At 32.9% G+C, this 23,912-nt stretch overlaps 1 protein-coding gene across 1 annotated transcript; it reads right to left on the bottom strand.

Moving 5' to 3' along the window:
* Window positions 1-1,395: 1,395 nt before the first annotated feature.
* LOC130683236 (serine/threonine-protein kinase TAO1-like) lies at window positions 1,396-23,564 on the bottom strand. Its single transcript, XM_057499498.1, has 10 exons — window positions 23,383-23,564; window positions 17,927-17,998; window positions 15,255-15,356; window positions 13,951-13,996; window positions 13,288-13,384; window positions 11,640-11,753; window positions 9,116-9,210; window positions 5,737-5,830; window positions 4,074-4,155; window positions 1,396-1,524 (listed from the first exon to the last, which is right to left on the bottom strand). Exons 1-10 carry the CDS (start codon window positions 23,512-23,514, stop codon window positions 1,396-1,398), a joined length of 963 nt encoding a protein of 320 aa, XP_057355481.1. The 5' UTR covers window positions 23,515-23,564.
* Window positions 23,565-23,912: the final 348 nt, after the last annotated feature.

The raw sequence follows: 23,912 nt of genomic DNA, 5'->3' as shown, positions 1-23,912 counted from the left end.
TCAGAATATAGTCTTTAGCCTAAACTTTTTCCACTAAGTAATTTAATATTAATTCCTATCTATTTCTGTGTAAAATTAAAAATTGTATATTTAATCATAATTAGAAGACTATTCTGAACAAATCCGGCAAGCTTTGGTATCTGGGCCCCAATATTATAGTCTTACCATACCAAAATTATTTAAGATAAGCAGAATAATAAATACAGACCCATGGTATATAGAGGGTCTTTTCTTACATCCACAGCCTAAAAAAGTTGCTGTTATTCTAATGTTTAATGACATTAGGATTTTATTAATTTCACTTTACTGAAGTATTTCGTATACCTAAAATAGCCCCAATTTTCTAGTGACTACTGTTAGATCTAAAAGGCAATATCAAAAACACCAAAACTGTATGCAAGAGAGTCTTTTATTTTATAGTTCATTAATCATATAGTGCTTTTAAAAAGAAAAGTAACTACTACTCCTGTTTTCAGAATGCAGGGATCTTTCTCAGTAGAAAGCAATAAAAAAGAATCAAAGCTTTGGCATTGTGACATGAGCAAAGAAGAAAACAGAAAACACTTAGACTAAAAAAGATAGCTCCACAAATAATAAACTTTATATTTTCCTTGTGAGAAAGTTCTATAACATTTCTCCAGCAAATTTGGAAACATGGCAAAATGGAAAGAACTTGGTCTCAGGAGTCATATATGAATCCGAACACATATGCTTCTACAGTAATAAGTTAGTTAACCACTCTGAGCCTTACTTTACTCACCTATAAAATGAGTATTTTAGAACCATGTAGAGGAATGAATCCCTGTACACAACTGAAAAGAATCAAGTGTTCTTAGTAACAGAATAAGAATGCTTGGTAATTTTTTTCCCTCAGGATAAGTTTAGTTAAGTTACATGTTTATTTTATTTACTTATTTATTTTTAAAGAAGCAAGAAATTTCCAATTTAATAAACACTTATCAAACATTATATAAAAGGCACTGGGGGAAAGGTTTATACAATAACCAAGATAAGGACAATGGTTGGTAATTCTAATGACTTCTGTGTGAGCACCGTCAACTTCCAAAGCCTGTAATTTCAAATACTTCCAGAAGCATGTCCCAAGCCATCAGACAATCAGGAAAAAAGTGCCCCGTAGCCCAGAATTTTGAGAGGGACTAGATTAAATCAAAGTTAAACAGGTTTCTTTAATAGACTTCACAGAGCTTTACTATGCTAATGTGCACCACCAAGAGGATGGTTTAAAGAATGGAAAACCTTTTTCCCCATCTGGGTGGAACCTTAGAGAATCACTGTTAAGGCACAATTTGGAATCCATTGATATAAAAGATTCTTGGCAAGAAAAGTTGCATAAGGAAAGAAGTCAATAAAGAGACCCCAATACTTGAGCCATTTCTAAGTTATTACCTCTTCTTCCTGTGACTCTACTGCTGGTCCATTATGTGCCTCCTGGGAAAGCACCTTTGTCCTCTGAATAAGATCGATTAACACTGTTTCAGGGCGCTCCCGACGAACAAACATGTGCTGGTTAAGAGTAGAAGGCAAAAGTCAGGTTGAGACCTACATATTTTTTCATTCAGAACAAATGAATCCCTTCTTAGACCCTAGAGTTACTATCCTAAATAATGATAGATAATGCATGTAATCTGTAGCTACCTAGTTCTGTTATGCTTTTTACTTCTTATATTTATAAAATTTAATTTACATGTATACACTCTGTGCCTACATAACATCCCCCGTACTTTTTATGAAAACTTTGAACATGACACCTTTGTTGGCCAACTGAAAATGCAGAGTTGAAATAATCAAGAGTCTAAGTAAACATTAAGAATTAAGTCCAATTACATCCCTAAGTAAACGCTCACAAATTCTTAGAACTGATTTCATAGAGGAGACATGTTCAGTTCTGAATTACATTAGATTTCAACAGGAATGTATTCAGTGATGGTGAATTACGTAACATACCACTTGGGTATTTCGGGTTCCTTTATGTTGCTTAAATGACACTTCATAAAACACTAGCAGTTGATTAAAAGACATGTATCAGTGATTTTTACCATTAATACTTAATACAGCTTAACATTATCAAATACAGAAAAGTAGAAAGAACAATTCTGCCATAAGATTATCATTGTTACTTTTGGTATTTTTTGGATATTTATTTCTTCTCAGAAATTTTCTGTGTATAGATTTTGTTTTGTAGTTAGCACGGATTGCAGAAAGATGCCTTGTGCACTGGAGTTCATGAGATAATCTTGAATTCTTTTAAGACTTCTACCTCCTTTACTAGCTCAAATTTATTTCTTCTCTGAAGAGTTGTAACTATATATTATTCTCTTTTCATTGCTGTAAGTATTATACTATTTCAACTCATAAACATAATGCCTACAGACTACTTCATCAAATGTTCATGCCAAAATTACATAACCGTTATTCTAATTCTGGATAATTATTTTCAATTTTGCATTCTGAGACAAATAGCTTCATACAGTAAGTCACTTTTTTCCATCTTAGTTTTTTTCCTTATGACAGACTGTAACAGAAATGTGATCAGGCCAAAGTGAAGGATGCACTTGATAGATACTTCCTATCACTTCCAATAAGGTCAATATACAAAATGGACCAGGTAAGTGAATATATATATGCATGTTTGGGATCTGATCACCCAAGGCCAAGTATCCACTCCTGGAGGGTTGGGTTATTACCGAAAGGGCTTCTTTTACCTTCATTTGGCAAATGTAAGAAGCCAGTCATGTTCTTCCTTTTCCTGAGCCTTAGCTTGATATGTACCACTATTTATGATATTTGGTCTTTTTTTAATCCGAGAATAATATATCTTATAATTCTAAGTTAGTTAACAGTTTTCTATGAATGGATCGTGCTTATTTTTCACTAACATAATTCGCAGCTCTACTAAACCTTTTGTTGCTACCGTGAATACCTATTTTTTGGGCTTTCGTTTGAGACTGTAAGTGTGCTTATGGCCTAGAATTCCCGAAGTGTTACTGAAACTTTATACTGCTCTTCTACATACTGTAGTTGCAAATAACCTTACTGAATATGTACATGATCCTTTCAGTATCCTTGCATCTTGAACTGTGTGTTGGTGAAAATAAACTGAACTTCTTTAAAATTCTAAAACATTCATGCAGAAATTCTTATTTTCTAGTGAAAAATCCACAAAATTCCTTAGGGTCACAAAGAGATAGAGTTAACTGCTACTCAATAATGCCTTATCTAGATGTTTTGAAAACTATATTAAATTGAATAATACTATTATTGCTATTAATAAGATATCAACCTCAAAATGAAATAAATATATCTTGTAATTCTGTTATTTAACAGTTTTCTACAAATGCATCCTGCTTATTTTTCACTAACATAACTCATAGCTATAGTAAACCTTTTGTTGCTATTGTGAATACTTATTTTTGAGAACAGAAAGCATATACTAGTAATTTATTTAAATTAGGTAACCAAGCCTACTGAAAAATGAATAGAATTCACATTACTTTTAAAATATTTTCATTGCTATGTTAGAAAAACATGTTTCTCAAAAGGAAATAAAAATGTGATATCCATTTTTAGCAGTTCTTTTGAAATCTCCTTTCTCCCACAGTATTTACGTAAATGTATTACACATCATTTCTCTTACTTTCATATTATTTTATATATGACAGATGGATATATCAAGTGTGGTACATACAAAAATTAAATCCAAAGTTAAACTATGTTTTGCCAATTCTGAAATGCCATGGTTCCACATGAATTAAAATTTATAGTTGTAACTCATGAATATATGCTTGCACATATAAAAATTAAGCCATTTAATACGACTGAATTGAATATTTAACTATATATTCTATTCAGACATGGTGAAAGCAGTTAATTTTGAAAAACAAATGAAAAAACTTAGTAACTTAGAAACCAAAGTTTCCAAGAAAGAAGAGTATTATGAAATTAGTATTTTAGCAACAACTGGTACCGTACTTAATACTGATTCAGAATCAAAGAAGAATAAAACACATTCTTTAAAACAATTTCTTAGGTGTACAAAACAGAGTATAACTGACCTTTAAAAGTTTCTGTGATGTAGGACGATCTTGAGGGATTTTCTGGAGGCAAGAATCTACAAAGTGTCGAAAATGATAAGACCTATTGAAAGGAAAGTATCAAGTGAACATATTGCTATTTCCTTTAAAAACATATCCACAAATCAAGGCATGTGCCTATAGGTGGGAGGGAGAATAGAAATGATTAAAAACAAAGCAGACAAAATACACTATATATTTCATCATGTAAGTCTATAAAAAGTTATGCAAAGTAACTAATGAATCTTTACCATTTCCCAAAGATAAATTTGCACACATTATTTTAAAATCCTGCTCTCACATACTTAAGTATCACAACTCATTCTACGTTGAGGTGAATTAGGGAAGTCAATCATTTTCCTTTTCACATTCAAATCTAAGATAATATTCTTCTTAGTTTTTTTTTCTTTTCCCTAGCCACGTCTCTTTCTTGCTTGACCCTTGGATCATCTTCCATATAGCATGTTTCAGAACATCACGCTATTTGTTTTGGAAGGAACATTTTTTATACCTATGTTTTTAGCATCCTTGAGCAAATGGATAAAAGTTCCAGAAAATAGTAAGATTTTTTAAAATTAGAATTCTGTAACATACTATCATATAGTGTTAATGATGAGAGTTCAGTAAGGCAGTAGGTAAAAAATACTCCATCAATATTTGTCATCAATAGTCAAATAAGATTTTTAATTCTTTTATACAAGATTGTCATCAATATTCAAATAAGATTTAATTCTTTTATACAAGAATTCTTTTTTGAATCCCCAAGTATCAGCCAGTGTAAAGACAGCCTGTGTTTAGTGTATCTATTATTTAGAAGTACCATAATAAACTCTTTGTGAGGATTTCTTCAAAACATCTCTACAGAAGGAGCAAACACCTGTGAACGTGCCTTAATTCCGTAATGATAAAAAATAAATTTTTGCTAATTTATGCATTTTACTTGTGAATTTTAAAGTATTTGTTAAGTATGGTAGGTAGTCCCCTAGAACTTTTCAAATGCTACATACACCTGAAGAATTTCCCATTAAAATTTTCTATCACTGATAAAAATCCTTGTTTCCTAAAATCATCCGTTTTCAATAAACTTCTTTACATGAATAACAGTATTATCAAAGAAGCACTAGGAGATGCAACATCAAAGTACATTCTGAATAATAAATAATGACAATTAGAATGATCCAAAAATTATCAATTATCTGGTAACTCTGATAAATTATCTAATCATTTTTACCTATGTTTTATACCATATCAATTATAAACCATTCCCCAATTAAATATCTGTACAGGTTGTGGCAATCTATATATTGCAGTTATAAAATGTGAATCTTTAAATCATGCTATTTATTACGTAATTAGGGTTGTATGTGTTGCTAAGGTACAAAAAATATATTAATTTTTATACAAAAGCCATACTTTTTGCTCCCATGTAGCATCATGTATCTTTTATTTCTAAACTGAGTTACTTATATGCTATGAAAAATAGAGGTAATAAAGGATATACATGATGTATGGATAAAATTAAGCTATTTTAATATTTCTTCAGGTTATATACACTTCACCTCATTGAAATGAAATCATTTTGATAACATCATGAAAAATATTTAAATTTTACCGTGTGAACAATACATCTCTCAGCCATACTCACCATTCAGTAGACTGTAGTGTAGGGGATTCACTTCTGATTATGCGACTGAAGACACTTACTGAACTATTACTCTGTAAAGGAGGCTTCATTTCCGCTGTAAAAGAAAGAAAAGTTCCTGTTAAAATATGTGCCTGTTATACAGGAGAATGGAAGTACTGTTAGTTTTTTTTTTTAAATAAACCCAAACTTAGCAAAAAAGTTGAAAGTAGAGTTCAGAGAACTTATTCAAGGGAGTCCAATAGAGAGGAAATTGCAGCCCTGATGCACATCATCTCTAAATAGTGTATTTTCCAATAAGCAAGAACATTCTAAGAGAACCTAGTACATTCATTAAATCAGACCATTGATATGAATACATGACTATTATCTAATCCTCAAACTCCATTGTAGTTTCAATCAAGTGTCCCAATAATGTCCTTTGTAGCAAAAATGAGCTTCAACCATCTGCATCCTTCAAGGAAATAGTCCATTTTTTCTAAGTTTTAAACTTACATAAAATTGTTCATAAAATTTCCCTATAATCCTTTCAATATGTGTAAAATCTGGAGTCATGTCCCCTGTCATTCCTGATATTGGTCGTTTGTGTCTTCTTTCTGCTCAATCTAGCTAGAGGTTTATTAATTTCATTACTTTTCCCAAAGAACTAATTTGTGATCTCATTGATGTTCTCTACTGCTTTCATTTTCTCTGCTTTGATCTTTTGTGGGTCTCTTTATTTCTGCTTACTGTGGATTGAATTTGCCTTCTTTTTCTAGTCTTAAGGTGACAGTTGAAGTCATGACCTTGACAATTTACAAGTATAATTTTGACTCTCAAATGTCCCTCAGTTTGGCTTTGTGCTGTTACTAAATTTCGTTTCAACATCTCTGGCAGGAATATCACAGTAGCAAATACCACACTTTTCTCAGTGTATTCTGTGATGTAGTTCATGGTTTCAGATCGTCTTGTTATTGATGGTGTTCACTTTGATCACTTACGGCCATTCCACAAGTTTTCATAGTAAAGTTTCACTTTTTTCCTTTGTAAAATATCCTTTGTATTGTCTCTGACAATAAGAGACCTCACTCTGATTATCCTTAATATATGTGATGAATCTCCCCTGTACATAGCCAGTCTCCCATCTTGGCCACCACCCTTTCCGCTTTTCCCCATCAAGTTTTCAAACCCCATTCCAAGTCTGTCTACTTCATCCACTCAGTTTCTGACACCCCATCCAAACTGGATCACTTTCTGCGGTGAGGCCCTCCTCATCAGTCCTCAGGAGGGAAGCCCCCTTCCTTTCAGTCAGGCACCGCCATGTGTCAGGTTTACCCACCCCAAAATGTGGACCTGCTCCTTGGCCTCTGACACCCCATGCTGGGCTACTTCCAGGTATGAGTGCTTCGGTTACCCCACCAGGACTCTGATCTCCAAACGTGACTGCCGCCCTTCCTGCATAGGTTCTGCTTCCACTTACAAGGCACTCTGTCTGTGGGAACTCCCTCCTCTCCTCACAGCACTCTGACACGCCACTCCGGGCTACCATGACTCAGCAGGTGACGTGGACACCTGCTTTATACTGTCCTCCCAACAGCTTTAAGAATGACTAGTTTGGTCCAGGAAGGGGAAGGGATTACTGAAGAAATTGTTAATAAATAAAATAACTTGTGTTTCTACTGTGATTTATTAAAGTATTCAAAAATTCTAAATGGTGTACCATCAATATATCAGACCAGAGGATGATTTTTGATTCTGTCGTTTACCATAAACCTGACCATCTCAATTCAGTCAAAGAACACTGCACTTCGCTAAAAACCATAGAGATTTACTCAATCTAAACTGTGGGAGCCTTCAGTGGATTCAAAGGACATTTTACATTTCAATTATTTTTTTAATTAAAGTATCCTTGATATTCAATCTTATATTGATTTCAAGTATACAACACAGTGGTCCTACAGTCACCCATATTAAATCCTCAACCCCCCCCCACTGCAGTTACTGTCAACATAGGAAAATGTTACAGAAGCAGTGCTTTTATTTTCCATGCTATACTACTATCCCTGTGACCAATTTATGACTGAAAATTTTTGTGCCCTTTTATTCCCCTCACCGTCAACTACTCACCCCAACCCCTCCCCCATAGTAGCTTTCTTCTTTCTCAGAATTGCTTTGTTCTTTCTCAGAACTGCTTTGGCTATATGGGGTCTTTTGTCGTTCCACATGAATTTTAGAACTATTTGTTCTAGCTCATTGAAAAATACTATTGGTATTTTGATAGGTATTGCACTGACTCTGTAAATTGCTTTGGGCAGGATGGCCATTTTGATGATATTAATTCTTCCTATCCATGAACATGGGATTATTTCCATTTATTGGTTAGTTTCTCTCGTGAAGAAAGTATAGGTCTTTCACCTCCTTGGTTAGGTTTATTCCTAGCTATTTTATTCTTTTTGATGCAGTTTTAAATAGAATTGTTTTCCTGTTTTCTGTTTCTGCTAGTTTGTTGTTAGTATATAGGAATGCAACAGATTTCTGTGTATTAATTTTGTATCCTGCAACTTTGCTGAATTTGGTTATTAGTTCTAACCATTTTTTGGTGGAGTCTTTAGGGTTTTCTATATGTAATAATATCATGTCATCTGTAGACAGTGATAGTTTTACTTCTTCCTTCCTGATCTGTATACCTTTTGTTTCTTTTTCTTATCTAATTGCTTTGAATGTTATTTCCAATACTCTGTTGAATAAAAGTGGTGAGGGGATATCCTTGTCTTGTTCCCAATCTTAGAGGAAAAACTTTTACCTTTTGGCTACTAGGTAGGATATTAGCAGTGGGATTGCCATTTATGGACTTAGTTATGTTGAGCTATGTTCCCTTTATACTTATGCTAAGAGTTTTTATCACAAATGGATGCTGAATTTAGTCAAATGCTTTTCTGTGTCTAATGAGATAATCATGATTTTCAGCCTTCATTTTGTTAATGTGGTGGATCACACTGATCTACAGATAGTGATCCATATTTGCACCCCTGGGATATGTCACAGTTAATCATGATATATTATCTTTTTAGTGTATTGAATGCTTTACAGACCCTTCATACATGGTAAATCTATAACCATAGACATATTCTAGGTGTTTAACAAATACTCATTAAATGTTAGACACAGATACCTCAAAATTAATACCACATTATAAACTATTTTAGACCTAATTTAATACAGCAAATATAATACACCTAACCTAATATATATATATATAGCCAAATAACCAATGTGACAATTTTAATAGATTTATTGCTCCCCTTAAACACTGACATAAAAATAAAAATTTGTAATTTTGTACAGAAATTGAGGTAAAACATTGATCAAAACTTACTACACAGTAATAAAGAGCAATGCTTACCTAGTTCAATACATGTTATTCCAAGAGACCAAATATCTACTTCGGTACCATATTGTTGTTCTTCATCCTTGGCTAAAATTACTTCTGGGGCCATCCTAAAACATAAAATGTCCAAGTATATTATTCTTTAAAAACATAATGACCGTCTCCATGGAGAACACCTGTGTGAATTCCACATGATATAACTGGACAAAAGAATTCTTGTAAAGGGAAATAAATGCATTACAGGTTGTGAGGTAAATATTTACCATTGCATATACAGTGCTAGACTTATTCTTACCATTTGTCATGATCATGTAACAGCGTCCTGGAGGAAAGATTCCCCAGAGCAGGGTTGTATTCTGCATCAACTCAAGTTTGCAGATTCTAATATTGTATATCCTTTATGCCAGTGATTCTCAAACATTTTCATTTTAGTATCTTATTACAAAAGTCTAAGTTTTGCTTGAAAGAGGGCATTTTATCACGGCACTTGTTTCCTTGAAGTAAACCAGCTCACTACATTTAGCTGAGAAAATATCTGCCACAATAAGCAACAACGAATAAGCAGTTTGTCAGTCTTTTTTGCAAATAGGAGTAGTGTTCTGTGATAAAAGTGGCTACGACAGCCACTCATAACTAAATAAATCATACAATTATTAACTTTATAGGTGTCTTGGTTATAAAATGAAATGCTCATTCACATCTTCAGCTAGACTCTAATGTTCTCACTGGTATGCTTCACCTTATACTTCCTTTGTACTTGTTGTTAAGCACAGACAGACATTTAGAACAGTTTCTGACTGCTTAGTAAGATTGTCACCAGGCGTATGTGTGTTCCTCTGTGTAAAAACATGTAAATATGTACACAGTGCTGTGTTCCTAATATACTATATACAAATTCATACATATGTAACTTCCAATTGCCAATAATAGAGGGCTTCTAATGTGTTAAGATGTTGAAGTAAGCTTGGGGAGTCAGTAAGTTCAACAAAGTTAAAAAAGTAGTTTTGTTTTTAATGCACAACTTTCCAGCTCCTTTCTAGTATAAAACATTGATCACTGACTTGTGAAAGGGGACCACGAAAAAGAATGATTTCTCCAAAGAACCCTTTTTTTATACAGGGGAAGAGGATTCTATCTAAACTAGGGTTCAACATAAGAAAGTTTTGGTCATACAGAACAGTAGCCTTCAACCTTTTTATTTTCTTACTTCCAATGAATTTATTTTAAAAATGTATCTGCTTGTACATTTTTGAGTTGGTATCGAAATTTTATAAACTTAGTTGCAAAGGATATAGTGTACACATATGTATATACATTATTTTGTATATGTGCTTTACAGATATGTACAACTTGGAGCTGAGGACCTAGCTCATTCAATTCATTAAAAACACTGCTGTATAATAACCTAATTAGCAAACCCAGTCTGCATGGTCATATCAACCATTCAAATCAGAATTATTTTCTATCAGGAAATGCCAAACTTCATTTTTCAATGTAAATAACATGTTAATGTGTCCTCATGGCAATTGTCCCAGTTATAAATGAGGTAATTTATGATCCACTAGAAAAGAAGATGGGAGGGAAGATAATTGGGGAAAAGAAAGAGCAAGGAGTAAAAGGAAGTGAAGAGAGATGACTGTGAAGGCAGAAGGCCCTTGCCAAAACTTTGTGTCCTAACTCTTCAATATTTCTGATGCTATATACTCTAGATGTTATGTATTCTCAAGTTGTCCCTCTGGTGATGGTTTGAGGCTTTTAATCCTCAGAACAATGCATCATTCTACTATTCAGGATGGGTGAGAAGCCTTTCTTTAACAAAATGGGAGTTGGGAGATTTGAAAGGTAAGTGGAGAAGATGATGCAGTAGACCTAAGACACCTCTCAACATATACAGAGAGAAAACACCTTTGGAAGTTGAAGATGTGGAAAATTATTCCCTTCAGGCTTGCTGACATTAATATGGAATTATTTATGAATTAAGTTAGATGATGTCTAGAACTCGTTTCAAATAACTGGAGGTGGAGGGAGGGCAAGAGGAGCAAGTACACAGGGCAGCTGGGCCCCGGGGTAGTGCTGTTAGGCTGAGCTGACCGCTGTGTGAGCCTCCCTTATATTTTTGTCTATTTCCCTGTATACTTGAAATTCTCCAGAATAAAAAAATTTTTTTATATTTGTAATTAGCTACCAGTCTTCAGATACTCTTATTCAGAGATACTGACACACAGTAAGTATAAATCTAAAGAAAATTTCTATTTAGCACTTCTATCCTCTCCCTTCTTAAATATTTAAATGTTTTCACTCCTACACCCAATACATGATGTAGATGATAAGAGGAAAGAAACATTGGGGGGACTAATGAAACAATAGGAGATACAAGGGCAGCACTCCAAATCTATATCTGAAACTAACTGTAGTGCTTAGAGTAATGTCTAAAGCAGCACTGTATTTCCAAGAAAAAAGATAAAGCATCTGAAAAAAGTATAACCACACACTGCCTATTTCAATTATGGGGATCAATACCAGACAGGACTATTCTTACCAATTCGGCGTTCCCACAAAAGAACTGGCACGAGAGGCCATGGAAGCCAATCCAAAGTCAGCAAGTTTCACCTGGCCTTGTTCTGTCAGAAGGATATTTGCTGCTTTGATATCTCTGGGTTTAAAGAACACAGAAAATTATTTGTCTTTCCATCATAAGATTATACTGAAAATGATAAAAATCATATAAAATTTTATAAAACACAGAAGGAGAAATCAGAATAATGAAGGCCTTTGATAATCTCTCAGTATGAGATAATGAGAATTAAGATCCAAATTAAGAAGTGAGATACACAGAATTTCTGTAAGTATATAGTAACAATTTTCTAAAAGAGAAGATAAAATAGCAGTAGAAACAGAAGAAAAAATTAGGTAATTAATAGCACATACTCTATATTTGAGTTCCTGTTCATTGGTACAAATAATGGTTTTAAAAATTCAGCTGAAAATTCTTATGTAACTGTAAGATTTCTGAGCATACCCTTAACATTAAAATGGAAAAAAAAGAACCTCATTCCCTAAATTTGTTTTTTTTAATTACTCATATCATTCCAAACTTTAGCATAGTTCTCCTACCTAAATATGAAATGAAAACTGAAACACATGGATAAGGTAATATCAATGATCCCAAATTTACTTTTAAGCTCTTTCTAAATCAACAATGTACAAGTGAACTAAGAAAATTATAATGGAATTATATGCCCAATGGGTACCATACATTCAAAAAAAATAAATTTCTAAGCACTTGTCAATTCATACTACATAGTACTATAATGGATATAATAGTAAGTCAATCTATTTTCTTCCATTTGATTTTGTTAACAAATGGTTGGTTCTTTGAAGTTGAGAAGACCTTAGGTTTTACTTCCAACTCTTCGATTCTCTTACTTACTATGCATGTGGATTTCTCTTGGACCTTAGTATTCTCATCTAAAAAACTGATAACCCATTAATTTGCAATGACTCTACTATATAAGTTTACTATGTATTGTCTAGTTCTCATAGATAATTTTAAAAATGCTAGTTTCCTTCTAAAACCAGGGAAAACCAATACCAATGCTAAAAATGTAGTTTATGATGGTTTAATCTTTAAATTACTATTCACTATCAAGGATTATCAAGGATTATCTCAAAAGCATAGAGTCTTAAGTAGCTTTCACTTGTCTCTGTCATGGAATCAAATCTGGCATTATGAGTCACTAGGAGGACAAAAGATCTATCTAGGTTAGTTCTAGTCTAATCCATCTTGCTTGTAAGCTTTGGGAAGTTAGTCACAAATTGGGGCATCAGTTTCTTCATCTGTAAAATGAAAAAAGTAAGAATACATCATCCCAATCGTCTTTTCCGCTTCACAAATTAAATTATTCTATAATTAAATTTCTATCACAAATCTATAAAGTGCACATACTTCACACAGCCTGGCAGCATGTGTAGAAAAAGATAAAAATTATCCTCAACAAAGAGATCAAATAAATTAGTATATTCTTTTTAAGACATGGATAACCTAAAAAAAAATATGAGTTTGTAAAACTCCAGAATACTTTTATTTACCTAAAACAAATAAAGCTTTCAGGATTAATAAATTCTAGGTCTGATAAATTCAATAAGCCATTTGCTTATTGACATATGATCATTTTTAAAGTACTTACCTATGGATCATGGCATGAGAATGTAAGTAGGCTAAGCCCTGGAGAGCACCATGTGTAATTGCTGCTATTTCCATTTCTTGTAATGGCTTTTTGTGAACTTAAAATAAGAATTCATTTAAAAATGATTATTCTATAGAACATTTCTATTTAAAAATATATATACACATATCTAATATATGGGGAAATCTTTAAAAACTAACATTTAGCAAGAAGGAACTTTTTGCTTTCCAAGATAATAAAACAAGGCAGTTTAACTTTATAACAAGTGTGCAGTTGTGCCTATTTGTTATAGTTCACAGGCAATTTTCCTCAAAGTTAACAAACAACATTTAACAATTATTTTGTGATTATAAAAACAATGAAAGAGAAGCTTTCCCTTTTTATATTCCTACATATCTTCATTCTGAACAGAAGGAACAAATCAAATTTAATGATAAAGAATGCAGAAAAATGCCTGTTAAATCATAATGAACGAAAACTCATCTGTATGCTGAAACATAATATTTAATGAGGACAGTGCACACCACGCTGAGACTCTAGAAAAGACAAAGGTTTTCACTCTTCCTGAAGAGTTTTAACATTATTAAAAAAATCTCTTACTGCACAAATTCTCATTTTATTATACTAATATTTCTCTTTTCTTAATAAATAAAGGAAACTTACCTTTCAGGAAATCTGAAACAGATCTTATACAATATTCCATTACAAGCTACATGGGAAAAAATGATAAAAACATTAAAATACACTATTAAAACTAAAAGATTCTATATGAGATAAAACAAATTCACCAAGGAGATCGAGAAGACACTTTGAAGTAACAAACTCTAGTTATCAATTACCTTTAATTACACATTTTTGGAACTTGTTAAATGCATACATGAAGTTAAGCCAATACTACATTAATCTTTTATAATGCCAACATAGAACTGCTTGCAGATGTGTGTTTCACATAATTACCAACCAAAGCTATAAAGGAATATACATATTCTATTAATATTAACCTATAGTAGCAATACTGGTATTGTTAGGAAACAGAAAATTATCCTCTGGTACTATATATACAAAGTTTAGGTTACAGTTTAAATCTTTCCTATAAAGCCAACACAGAGCACCTCTTATGTGCAAGGTATTTTATATATATTAACTAATTTAATCCTCATAACCACATTTGGAAGTAGACCCTATTATCATCCTTGTTTTACAGATGGAGAAACCTGAAAGACAGGGAGGCAGTCTACCCTGTCGGCCACTGTTTTTTCTTTAACCACAGCCTCAAATTTTGGAGTACCATCACCACTAAATTAAACCAAACATTACAAATCTAAATCTAAGTTCAGTATATTAAAATGATAATCAGCAATAGCTTATTAAAAGTAAAAGGTCATTCCTGTTGAAAGAAAATTTATCGTTCCTCTTAAAAGACATAATTACTATGCCTATACTGTTCTAAGATTACTACCTTATCTTAGTTTTAACAATGGGGCAAAATTAATTTCCATTTTCTACAATAAAATGTCTCAATTTTCTACCTTTAGGATCATTCAGCCAAAGAATCACAATCAGTTCAGATTCCTTCAGGATTCACCACCAATATTCCACACAAGATCCTTGTGGTTAAATAGTTTACAATACATTTATGTCAAAAATATATGCTGATTTTCATCCTTGAGTGATAGGATTGTTCTCAACAAATGTCTGATAAAGCATTTGAAGAATGATACCGCTAACATACATCAGAACATTTTCCCATGCATGTAATGATCAGGTGAATCTCTGAAGTAAACTGGCAAAAGTTCTATTATCTCCTACTGCCCAAGAGTTCCAGGAAAAGCTGCTCCTCCTTTCTCGGTATGAACTAACATTTCAAGGTGCTTGTGCATGGCTTTACACAACTATTTTGAGACATTTTTGAATTAATTATAAACTAAATCTACTAAAATTACAGCAAGGGGAGAACAGATACCTACCCATGCTGTGTGCTCACTTAAATAGCAGCCTTTGTATTCTATAATGTTGGGATGTTTTAATATTTGTAGAAACCTGACTTCCTTAATAATGTCCTGCCATTTCTATGGGGAGAAAAAAAGAATACAGGAAATAATTAGGAACAGTTCCTTTTCCTTAGAAAGCTATACAAGTAAAAAAGTAATTATTAGATCAATATGTTAATAAGAACATACAACTTTGTTTCATTTGTAATATTTAAATGTCAAACTAATACATTTTAAAGAACTTACATCCGTATAGTTTACAACTCAATTACATAAAATTCATTCCAGGTAGGACATATTTTTATTCTCATAAAATTTATTACCAATGAGTCTTATCAAAATTTTACAACCACACACTAAGCCTGTTGAAAACTATATACTATATTTAGTGGTTTTTCTTCAAAAGTTCAACCTCTCCCTTCTTTGGTGCAGCTTTATTGTTGCATAATTTACATACCTTAAGTTCAGCTTTTGTGTTTTTGGCTTATATTGTCTACCAAATGTTAAGTTTTTCCTGCTGTTTAAACTCAAATCAAGTAATTACCTAAATTCCTTGCACATATTCTAAAATGCTAGTGAACACTTAGGTTATAACAGAGGGAAGTTCCCAGAAAAACCAAGCAGCATGAAAACATTTTCCTACAGGATTTTACGAACAGCCTTCCCATTGATGCCTACTAGTAAATAACAGATGAACCTTCAGCAATTAAAGCTGCTCTATGACAACTTCAGAAACTTAGGCCATATCCTAACTATAGTTACTTCTAAGAAGCAATCAGGGAACTCTGAAAATACAGGTACTTGGGCCCATACCCAGAGACTCTAGAAGCTTAGTAGATGTGGGATGGGAACTTGGAATCTGTATTTTGTTCTTGTTTCAGCTTTTCCAAGCTTTATCACTCACTTGTATCCTATTTCTAAAGGTAGGGGAACTAGAATACAGAACTTTAAGAAATGTTTTGTACTAGAATTTAAGATCCTATATCTCCTATGTTATTTCATAAGCCCTCAACAAAATAGAGCAGAAGATATTCACAGTGTAAAATGTGTAAGCTGGAAGATGCTAAGTTTAAAAAGTGTTTCATGGGCTTTACATTTCAAATTTGAATGATCTGGGAGGCAAACTCTCAAAACAAAACAAAACAAAATTAAAACATGTATTCTTCAATGTAAAAAACACTTCCAGGAAGGATACAATATTAGATGAGAGAAGATGCTGCCCTAGGTGAAACTTTTTGTTCTAGGTGTGACTAATTAAACAGACTCCAACACAAGTTGGCTAGGAAAGCTAGTTTTAAAGTTATGCTATGGAATGGCAAATAAAATTACAGTAAACTTGTAAAAAAATGGACTTTTTAAAGGGGTTTTAGAAATTATTAAGAGTTTTTTTAGGTATCAACATAAAGGAACAGTGATCAATCACAACAGTGTTATCAACCCCATAAGTGTGATTATCACAAAAAACAAGATTGACCACAAAATAGGGATTCCAGAAATATACAAAACCAAAACCTTTAAAAATTAAAGACTGATCCAGCAATACCCTGAGATATTAAGTAAAAGCAGGGACTCAAAGAAATATTTGTGTACCTATGCTCACAGCAGCATTATTCACAATGACCAAGGGGCAGAAGCAACTAAGGGTCCATTTACAGATGATGGATGGACAAAATGTGGTGTTTTTACAAAGACACACACACAGTCACAAACACACACAACAACATGGATGAACTTTGAGTGCACTATATTAAGTGAAACAAGCCAGTCACAAAAGGACAAATAGTGCATAATTTCAATTACATGAGATAGCTAAAGGAGTCAAATTCAGAGAGAGAGAAAGTAGAAAGGTGATTTCCAGGGGCTGCGGGGAGAGGGAATGAGGAGTTATTGTTTGATGGGGGTAGAATATCACTTTTGCAAAGTGAAAGAGTTCTGCAGATGGATGGTGGTGTTGGTTGCACAGCAATGTGAATGTCCTTAACGCCACTGAACTTACACTTAAAGTGATTAAGATGGTAAATTTGTTTTGTGTACTTTACCACAATTAAAAATAATTAAATTTTTGAAGAATTCAAGAAACAGATAACACTTAGGAAGTAGACATTTTATAAACTTATGCAATTAAGAACTAATCAGAATACTGAAGAACAAAAGTACATGCAATACAGTATCAATCATTTTATTTTTCAGATTATTACCACTGCCTTATTTTTCAGACTAGATATATGCTGCCTGATGATTATTTGAAACAGCCATTAGATAATTTCTCTACCATTAAAAATTTATATCCAGTATACTTACTGTCAAATGTACCTTATTCTAGTTTACTTTCTTAGACATGATAATCCCTCTACTATAGAATAAACTGCTAAACAACAATTTAAAAAATTAAACTCGTGTCAGCAGCACATATCTAAAACAATTAAAAGTAAGGGACACAGTTGGGAGGTTTCTAGAATGTCAGGAATGTTTACAGCTCTAGGTACAATTTAAATGGGCACACTGAGTCTGTGGAAGAAAATTCACTGAGATATACACTTAATATTTGTATATTTTTCAACATTTTTTGAAAAAATTCCCACCTATCCCCAATTTAAAACGGTATGGGTTCTTTAACATGCCAATACAAACACATATATTTCACCTACCTTCGTAGACTGCATTCCAGTATAAGATAATTTCTTGATAGCCACCACTTCATTGGTGCGCACATCTCGTGCCTAAAAAAGACAGAAGAGCATTGTAAAAATTATCAGATTAAATCTGGGAAATCATTTCTCGGAGAATAAAAGTATTTATAAACTACCATGTCAAAAAAGATATCAAAACTGCTTTTAAAGAACATTAAAAAATAACTCAATAGATACAAAAAACATCAAATTATCAAGGAGCTGGTACTTTAGAAATAAAAATAATGAATGTTCATCTTTGAATGAGCTAGTTGAGAGGAAAAATATAGAAAGTTGAATAGAACTGTCAACAAACAAAAAAATGACTAGTACATACAAGTCTATGCTAGGCCTATAAACTTCAAAATTTCAATGAAATGGACAATTCTCTAGGAAAGAACTACTAAAATTGATCTAGAGAAGAACATTTGAGTAAAACAGTGGTGGCAGACTGAAAAGAATACTAATTGTCTTTAAAATAGTTGTGAGTGGAAAAGTTTCACCAGGGAACTTCCCAGGATAAAAGGGGAGAAAAAAGGAAAGCTATCCCATTAATTTTATGGAGGCAGTCTAACCCAGCAACTAAACCCTCACCAGCAGCACAAAATAGAAACTTAGGTACCAATTTGACTTATAAATTTAGACAAGGGAACTCAAAATAAAATTTTAAAATGAAATATTACAGGGCATTAAAACAATATTTCACTTGGAAAAATACATTACCACAGAAATGCAAAATTTTGATACAGGAAAACATTTCAGAATTTGCCATATGTTTTTACAAATCAAAGGGGAAAAATATATACTTATATATGTAAATGCTCAATAAATGCTGAAAATGCCGAAAAGGCCCAACTCCAAATGTATTCAATGCAGGGAAGACCAAACTCTTAGAAAACCCACACGGGAAAGGTAATTCCTCAACATGATAAACTATTAACTAGAATTAAGACAAGACAGCTAAAATGCTACCACAATTAGTATTTACCACTGTTCTGGAAATTTTGATAAAAAAATAAAAGCATAACAGAAACATAAAAGTTAACTCTTTAGAAACTAAGAGCCAAGTTCTCATTACATGTTTAAAAAAAAAAGATTATATATAAAGAGGGCACAAGAGGATAGCTGCAAAATATTTCAAATGAGTTCAGTAAAAAGGGTTAATCATCTCTAGTCATCTGTGGGAGAATTCATCTTCAATTCAGTCTTTAATGAATTCCCAAAGATAAAATGTTTTAAATTTAAAATTAGATTATGGTGATAGCTACAAAATTCTAACTTACTAAAAATCTATGCAATGCACACTTAAAATTGGTGGACTTAGGGTATGGAATTTAAATCTCAAAAAAACTGTTAAAAAATTACACAAGCACATATGTCAATTACACCTAAATAGAGTTCCTTAAAATATATATATATATTTTTAAGTGGGTCCTGGGAACAACTAATGACATTCCAATTTCAATTACTGGCAGACTGGTTAATGAAAACGTGCACCACTTACCATAATGGGTGAAGTGGATATATCTGCATAAGATCTTGAATATGAATTTATTTTTCCAAAATGTTCTCTACTCATCTATTTGTGAGCCCCTTGATTTTAGTCAATAGGTCTAACCAGCTATATTCTTTTCTAACAGTTTTAATGAGATACAATTTACATACCACACATTTCACCCATTTGAATGTGTGTAATTCTATAGCTTTTAGTACACTGACAGATACAGGGCAATACTGATTGATATGACAGATACATGCAATTTACTGATAACTACAATTTTAGAACGTTCATTACCTCAAAAAGAAGCTCCAAATTGTTTCATTTAAAAATGATTAAAATGGTAAATTTTATATTATGTGTATCTTACCTCAAATTTTTTCCCAATTAAAAAAAAAAGAAACAAAACCCCACACCCTTTAGCTATCACTCTCTTATCCCTTTTCCTCACCCCTTCAGCCCTAAGGAACAACTAACCTACTTTCTGTGTCTCTGGAGATTTGCCCATTCTGTACACTTTGGAACCATATAATATACAGTCTTTTGTGACTGGCTTCTTTCACTTAGTATAATTTTTCAAGACTGTGACAAGTGAATGTTGAGCATCATTTCATGTGCTTTTTGGTCATTTGTACATCTTTGGAGAAATGTCAATTCAGATCCTTTGCACATTTAAAAATTGGGTTGCCTTTTTATTATTGAGTTGTAAGAGTTCTTTATATGTTCTAGACACAAGTCCCTTAGCAGACATATGATTTCAAATAATTTCTCTTATTCTGTTGGTTGTCTTTGCACTGTTTTGAAGCATAGAAGTTTTACATTTTGATCAAATCCAATACCTATGTTTTTCTTTTGTTCATGCTTTTATTGTCATTTCTGAGAATCCTTTGACAAAACCAAGGTCATGCAGTTTTACCCTAAGAGTTTTATAGTTGTAACTGTTATATTTAGGTCTTTGATACAATTTAATGTTCATATATGGTAAGAGGTAAGGGTCCAATTTCATTGTTTTGCTAAAGAGCTACCTTTCTAATTAGCACAAGATAAAGTTCAAAAGTGGGTATACTGAATGCAGTGTAGTATCCTGGAGTAGATTCCAGAACAGAAAAGAGCACACAGACTGGGAAAATCTGAATAAAGTATGTAGTTTAGTTAATAGTATCCGTGTATCAATGTTGATTTCTTAGTTTTGATTAAGGTGCTGTGGTTATGAAACTTGTAAACTTTAAAGGATTTGGGTGAAGATTATAGGGTAAAACTTTACTATTATTGCAAAATCTGCAAATCTAGTCTTACTTTAAAACAGTACATTAAAGTCATGGTAATTTATTAAAATCCAAACTCATTAGATTACATTAAAATTAAATCAGATTAAGATGAGATTACTTTTGCCTATCACACACACACACACAAAAAAAAAACCCACAGAAAAATATTTAATGTCCACAGTCATGTTTCTCTCTCCCTTCAGGATTACAAATTGTGCTTACTCATCATGTTTTATACATCTCCTCTAATCTGGAACAATTTGCTCAACCCTTCCTTGTCTTTTATAACACTGGCAGTTGCTGAGACTACACAGCAGCACTTACCTTACTAAATTTGTGTTTGTCTGAAGCTTTTCCAAGATTAGATTCTGGTTACACATCTCTGGCTGAAATACTACATGAGTTATATTGTGTCCTTTTCAGGGTATCATATCTGGACACATACAATGTCTGTTCATCACTGGTTACTAATTTTCATCACCCACTCAAGGTATTTGACTGTTTCTTTCCAATGTATATAGTTATACCCCTGTTTCCTACTTTGTATCTAACAAGCAATCCGTGCAGAGATACTTTTAAACTATATAAATATCCTGCTCATCAAACTTTCCCCCGAGGTTTAGCAACCACTGAAGATTCTACCCAAAACAATCTTTGCAATGATTGCTGCAATCTTCAAAATGCTGGTTTTTCCCAACTCTACCATTCCCTTCACATGTATCAGTCAGCATTCTATTATAAAGAAAAGCCCTCCCTTTCCAACTATCTATCCATCCTTCATCTATCATGGAAATTAGGAATTCCTATTTTATTCAATGGGTTATAATCAATAGATGTTTATGTTGATGCTCAAATTGTTCCAGATCTGGCCAGTGGGAGCACCTTCAAGCTGGTTCTAGCATCCTCTTGAAAGGGCCCCCTTTTTTTTAAAGCACTTTTTAACCTTCTGGTACAAGATATTCTAGAGCTTATCTTTAATGATCCTTGTCCCCACAATAGAATTAACCATTACTCCAAGAGCTCTTGATCCATGTAGTGAGGAATTCAAGATCTGAGTGCTAAGTGTGCTTGTTGCTACTGGGATATCAATGCAACTAGAATCTTACAGAAGAGAGAGCTAGGAAATATATATGTCATACAATTAGTTCATATTAATGCCACAAATTCCTATCCAATACCTGTCTAGTCCCACATGGTTCTTCCTTACTTTTGCCAATTTCCTATTTCTATCATTCTTTCAGTTAGGATCTGACTCCAAATGACATCAAAATTACTCACTGCTCAATCTTGAATCACACAGTTTCAGAACTGTCACACCCATACCAATATGAAACAAATTTACTGAGAAGAGTTCAAGATTTTCTTGCAGTTTCCTCTTCCCAAGGAGACAGAGGGTATAAAGTTAAAATACTATGTATGAAAGTTACTCATATTAGTTTTGGTTTTTACTCCAATGTGGTTATAGCCCAAATACAGTTGGATTCATAGTTCCTGCTTACCTTTTCATGACTCCCCCCATACATAATGACTTAATTTTAACTTTTAACTATATAGAATATTTATTATCAAAAGAGGTAAAACAAGTTATCATTGTGTCCTCTATCTACTTCTTTCTAGTACCCACAGTATCACTATTCTGTATCTTGAATTGTTGTTGTATGGCATATAACTTGTCTAATTTCATCGACCTATACATTTAATATATCTGTATTTACTGTATACAAAATATACTTAATAAAGTAAGTCAATTTAAAAACACTACTGACACACATTGAAGGGCTACATGACAGGGATTTTTTCAACAGGGTTCTCTTATTGGGCCCATTTCTAAGAGTCTGTATATTTTTTTCCTTTATTATTCTATATTTCTCCACATTAGTATTAAGGAGAACAACAGGAGAAGTGTACATTCAGACAAAACTGTAGCACAGAAAAAAGGTTGTTTATGAAATACCTGTTTCTGAGTGCCTCTTCCCTTATTCTGTGTCCAACTCAGAAATCAACAAACATAACCTACACCACACACACACATAAAGCATGTGTACACAAAAATATTCTGAAGGATGTTTATCTAAATTTTAACAGCAGCTCTCCTTGGGTAGGAAGATTACAGAGGGGATTTCTACTACCTTATTTTTACCTCTAATTTACAAATGGGAAATAAATAAAAAGTTCAAATTGTTACAAATTTGGAACACATTTTCTCTATGGAAATAATATTTCAAATTGTTGTTTTATTCTTAAGGTACCCATTAAAACTAAAAAAGCTAAATCTGTAATACTACGAAAATATTAAACATCTATACAAAACTTGTTGCTGAGGGCAAAAAAGCAGTCTTAATAGGAAGAAATAATGAATGAATAATAATGAAATGTGTGTACGGGACTTTACGTAAGTCAGTATTTTGCAATATTTGAATCAATAGCAATGTAAGTCATAAAACTGCTAAAGTAGTGTAAACAACATGGAAATTAAAGCAGAATATCTTTCCCATTTTTTTCAATAATCTAAGAAGCTCAATAAATAAAATGATCTTTTCATATACACCTAATGCAAGTGACTGTAAAATAGACTATTGCCTATATCTCTTTGTATTACAGATTTTTGCTCTTCCAGGACTGGATATTAAATAAACGCTGGTCACTGACATTAAGCCTTTAACACTTACAGAGTACACTGCTCCAAAGCTCCCATGGCCAACTTCTCTGAGATCTGTGAAGAGCTTCTCTGGATCTTCTTTGAAGAAGAGTTCTGCAGTTTCAGGGTCCTTCAGGCCCTCTGTTGGGATAGTCGACGGCATCCTGCTGGGCAATCAGCTGTCTGATTCTAATGGTATAGCGCTATCCCAATCCTTGGTTCATCCATATGAATGAAGCCACTTTGGCATAAACTATTGTAGAGAAATAAGAAAAGAAAAAAGGAAAATCAAAAGTTGCTAAGAATAATTAGTATAACATCATTTTCTGACTACATATATAAAATTATCTTAGACGTGGAATTTCACTGAAAAGAAGTGTTGCCTACTAGGGCAGGAGTCTTAAACCCGGCTCATCATCACAATCACCTACGCTGCTTTAAAAAAAAAAAGATTCCCACTATACATAGTATGTAAGTACATACTATACATACACTTCTAAAACTTAGATAAATCTTTATGTCCTGGAAGGCTTTCTGTATCAGTACTTAAAGATTTATCTA

Source organism: Manis pentadactyla, chromosome 4 (assembly GCF_030020395.1).
Source record: "Manis pentadactyla isolate mManPen7 chromosome 4, mManPen7.hap1, whole genome shotgun sequence".
Classification (NCBI taxonomy): Eukaryota; Metazoa; Chordata; class Mammalia; order Pholidota; family Manidae; genus Manis; species Manis pentadactyla.
This window is presented reverse-complemented; position numbering and strand designations above follow the sequence as displayed.

Bases quoted from the DNA above. Each gene is read 5' to 3' on its own strand.
- LOC130683236 (XM_057499498.1), bottom strand. From the start codon at position 23,514: ATGCCGTCGACTATCCCAACAGAGGGCCTGAAGGACCCTGAAACTGCA. The intron at 13,385-13,950 runs GTAAGTTTCCTT...TCTTATTTTAAG, and splicing joins TGTTTCAGATTTCCTGAAAG to TTCACAAAAAGCCATTACAA. The intron at 4,156-5,736 runs GTGAGTATGGCT...TCCTTTCAATAG, and splicing joins ACACTACAGTCTACTGAATG to GTCTTATCATTTTCGACACT.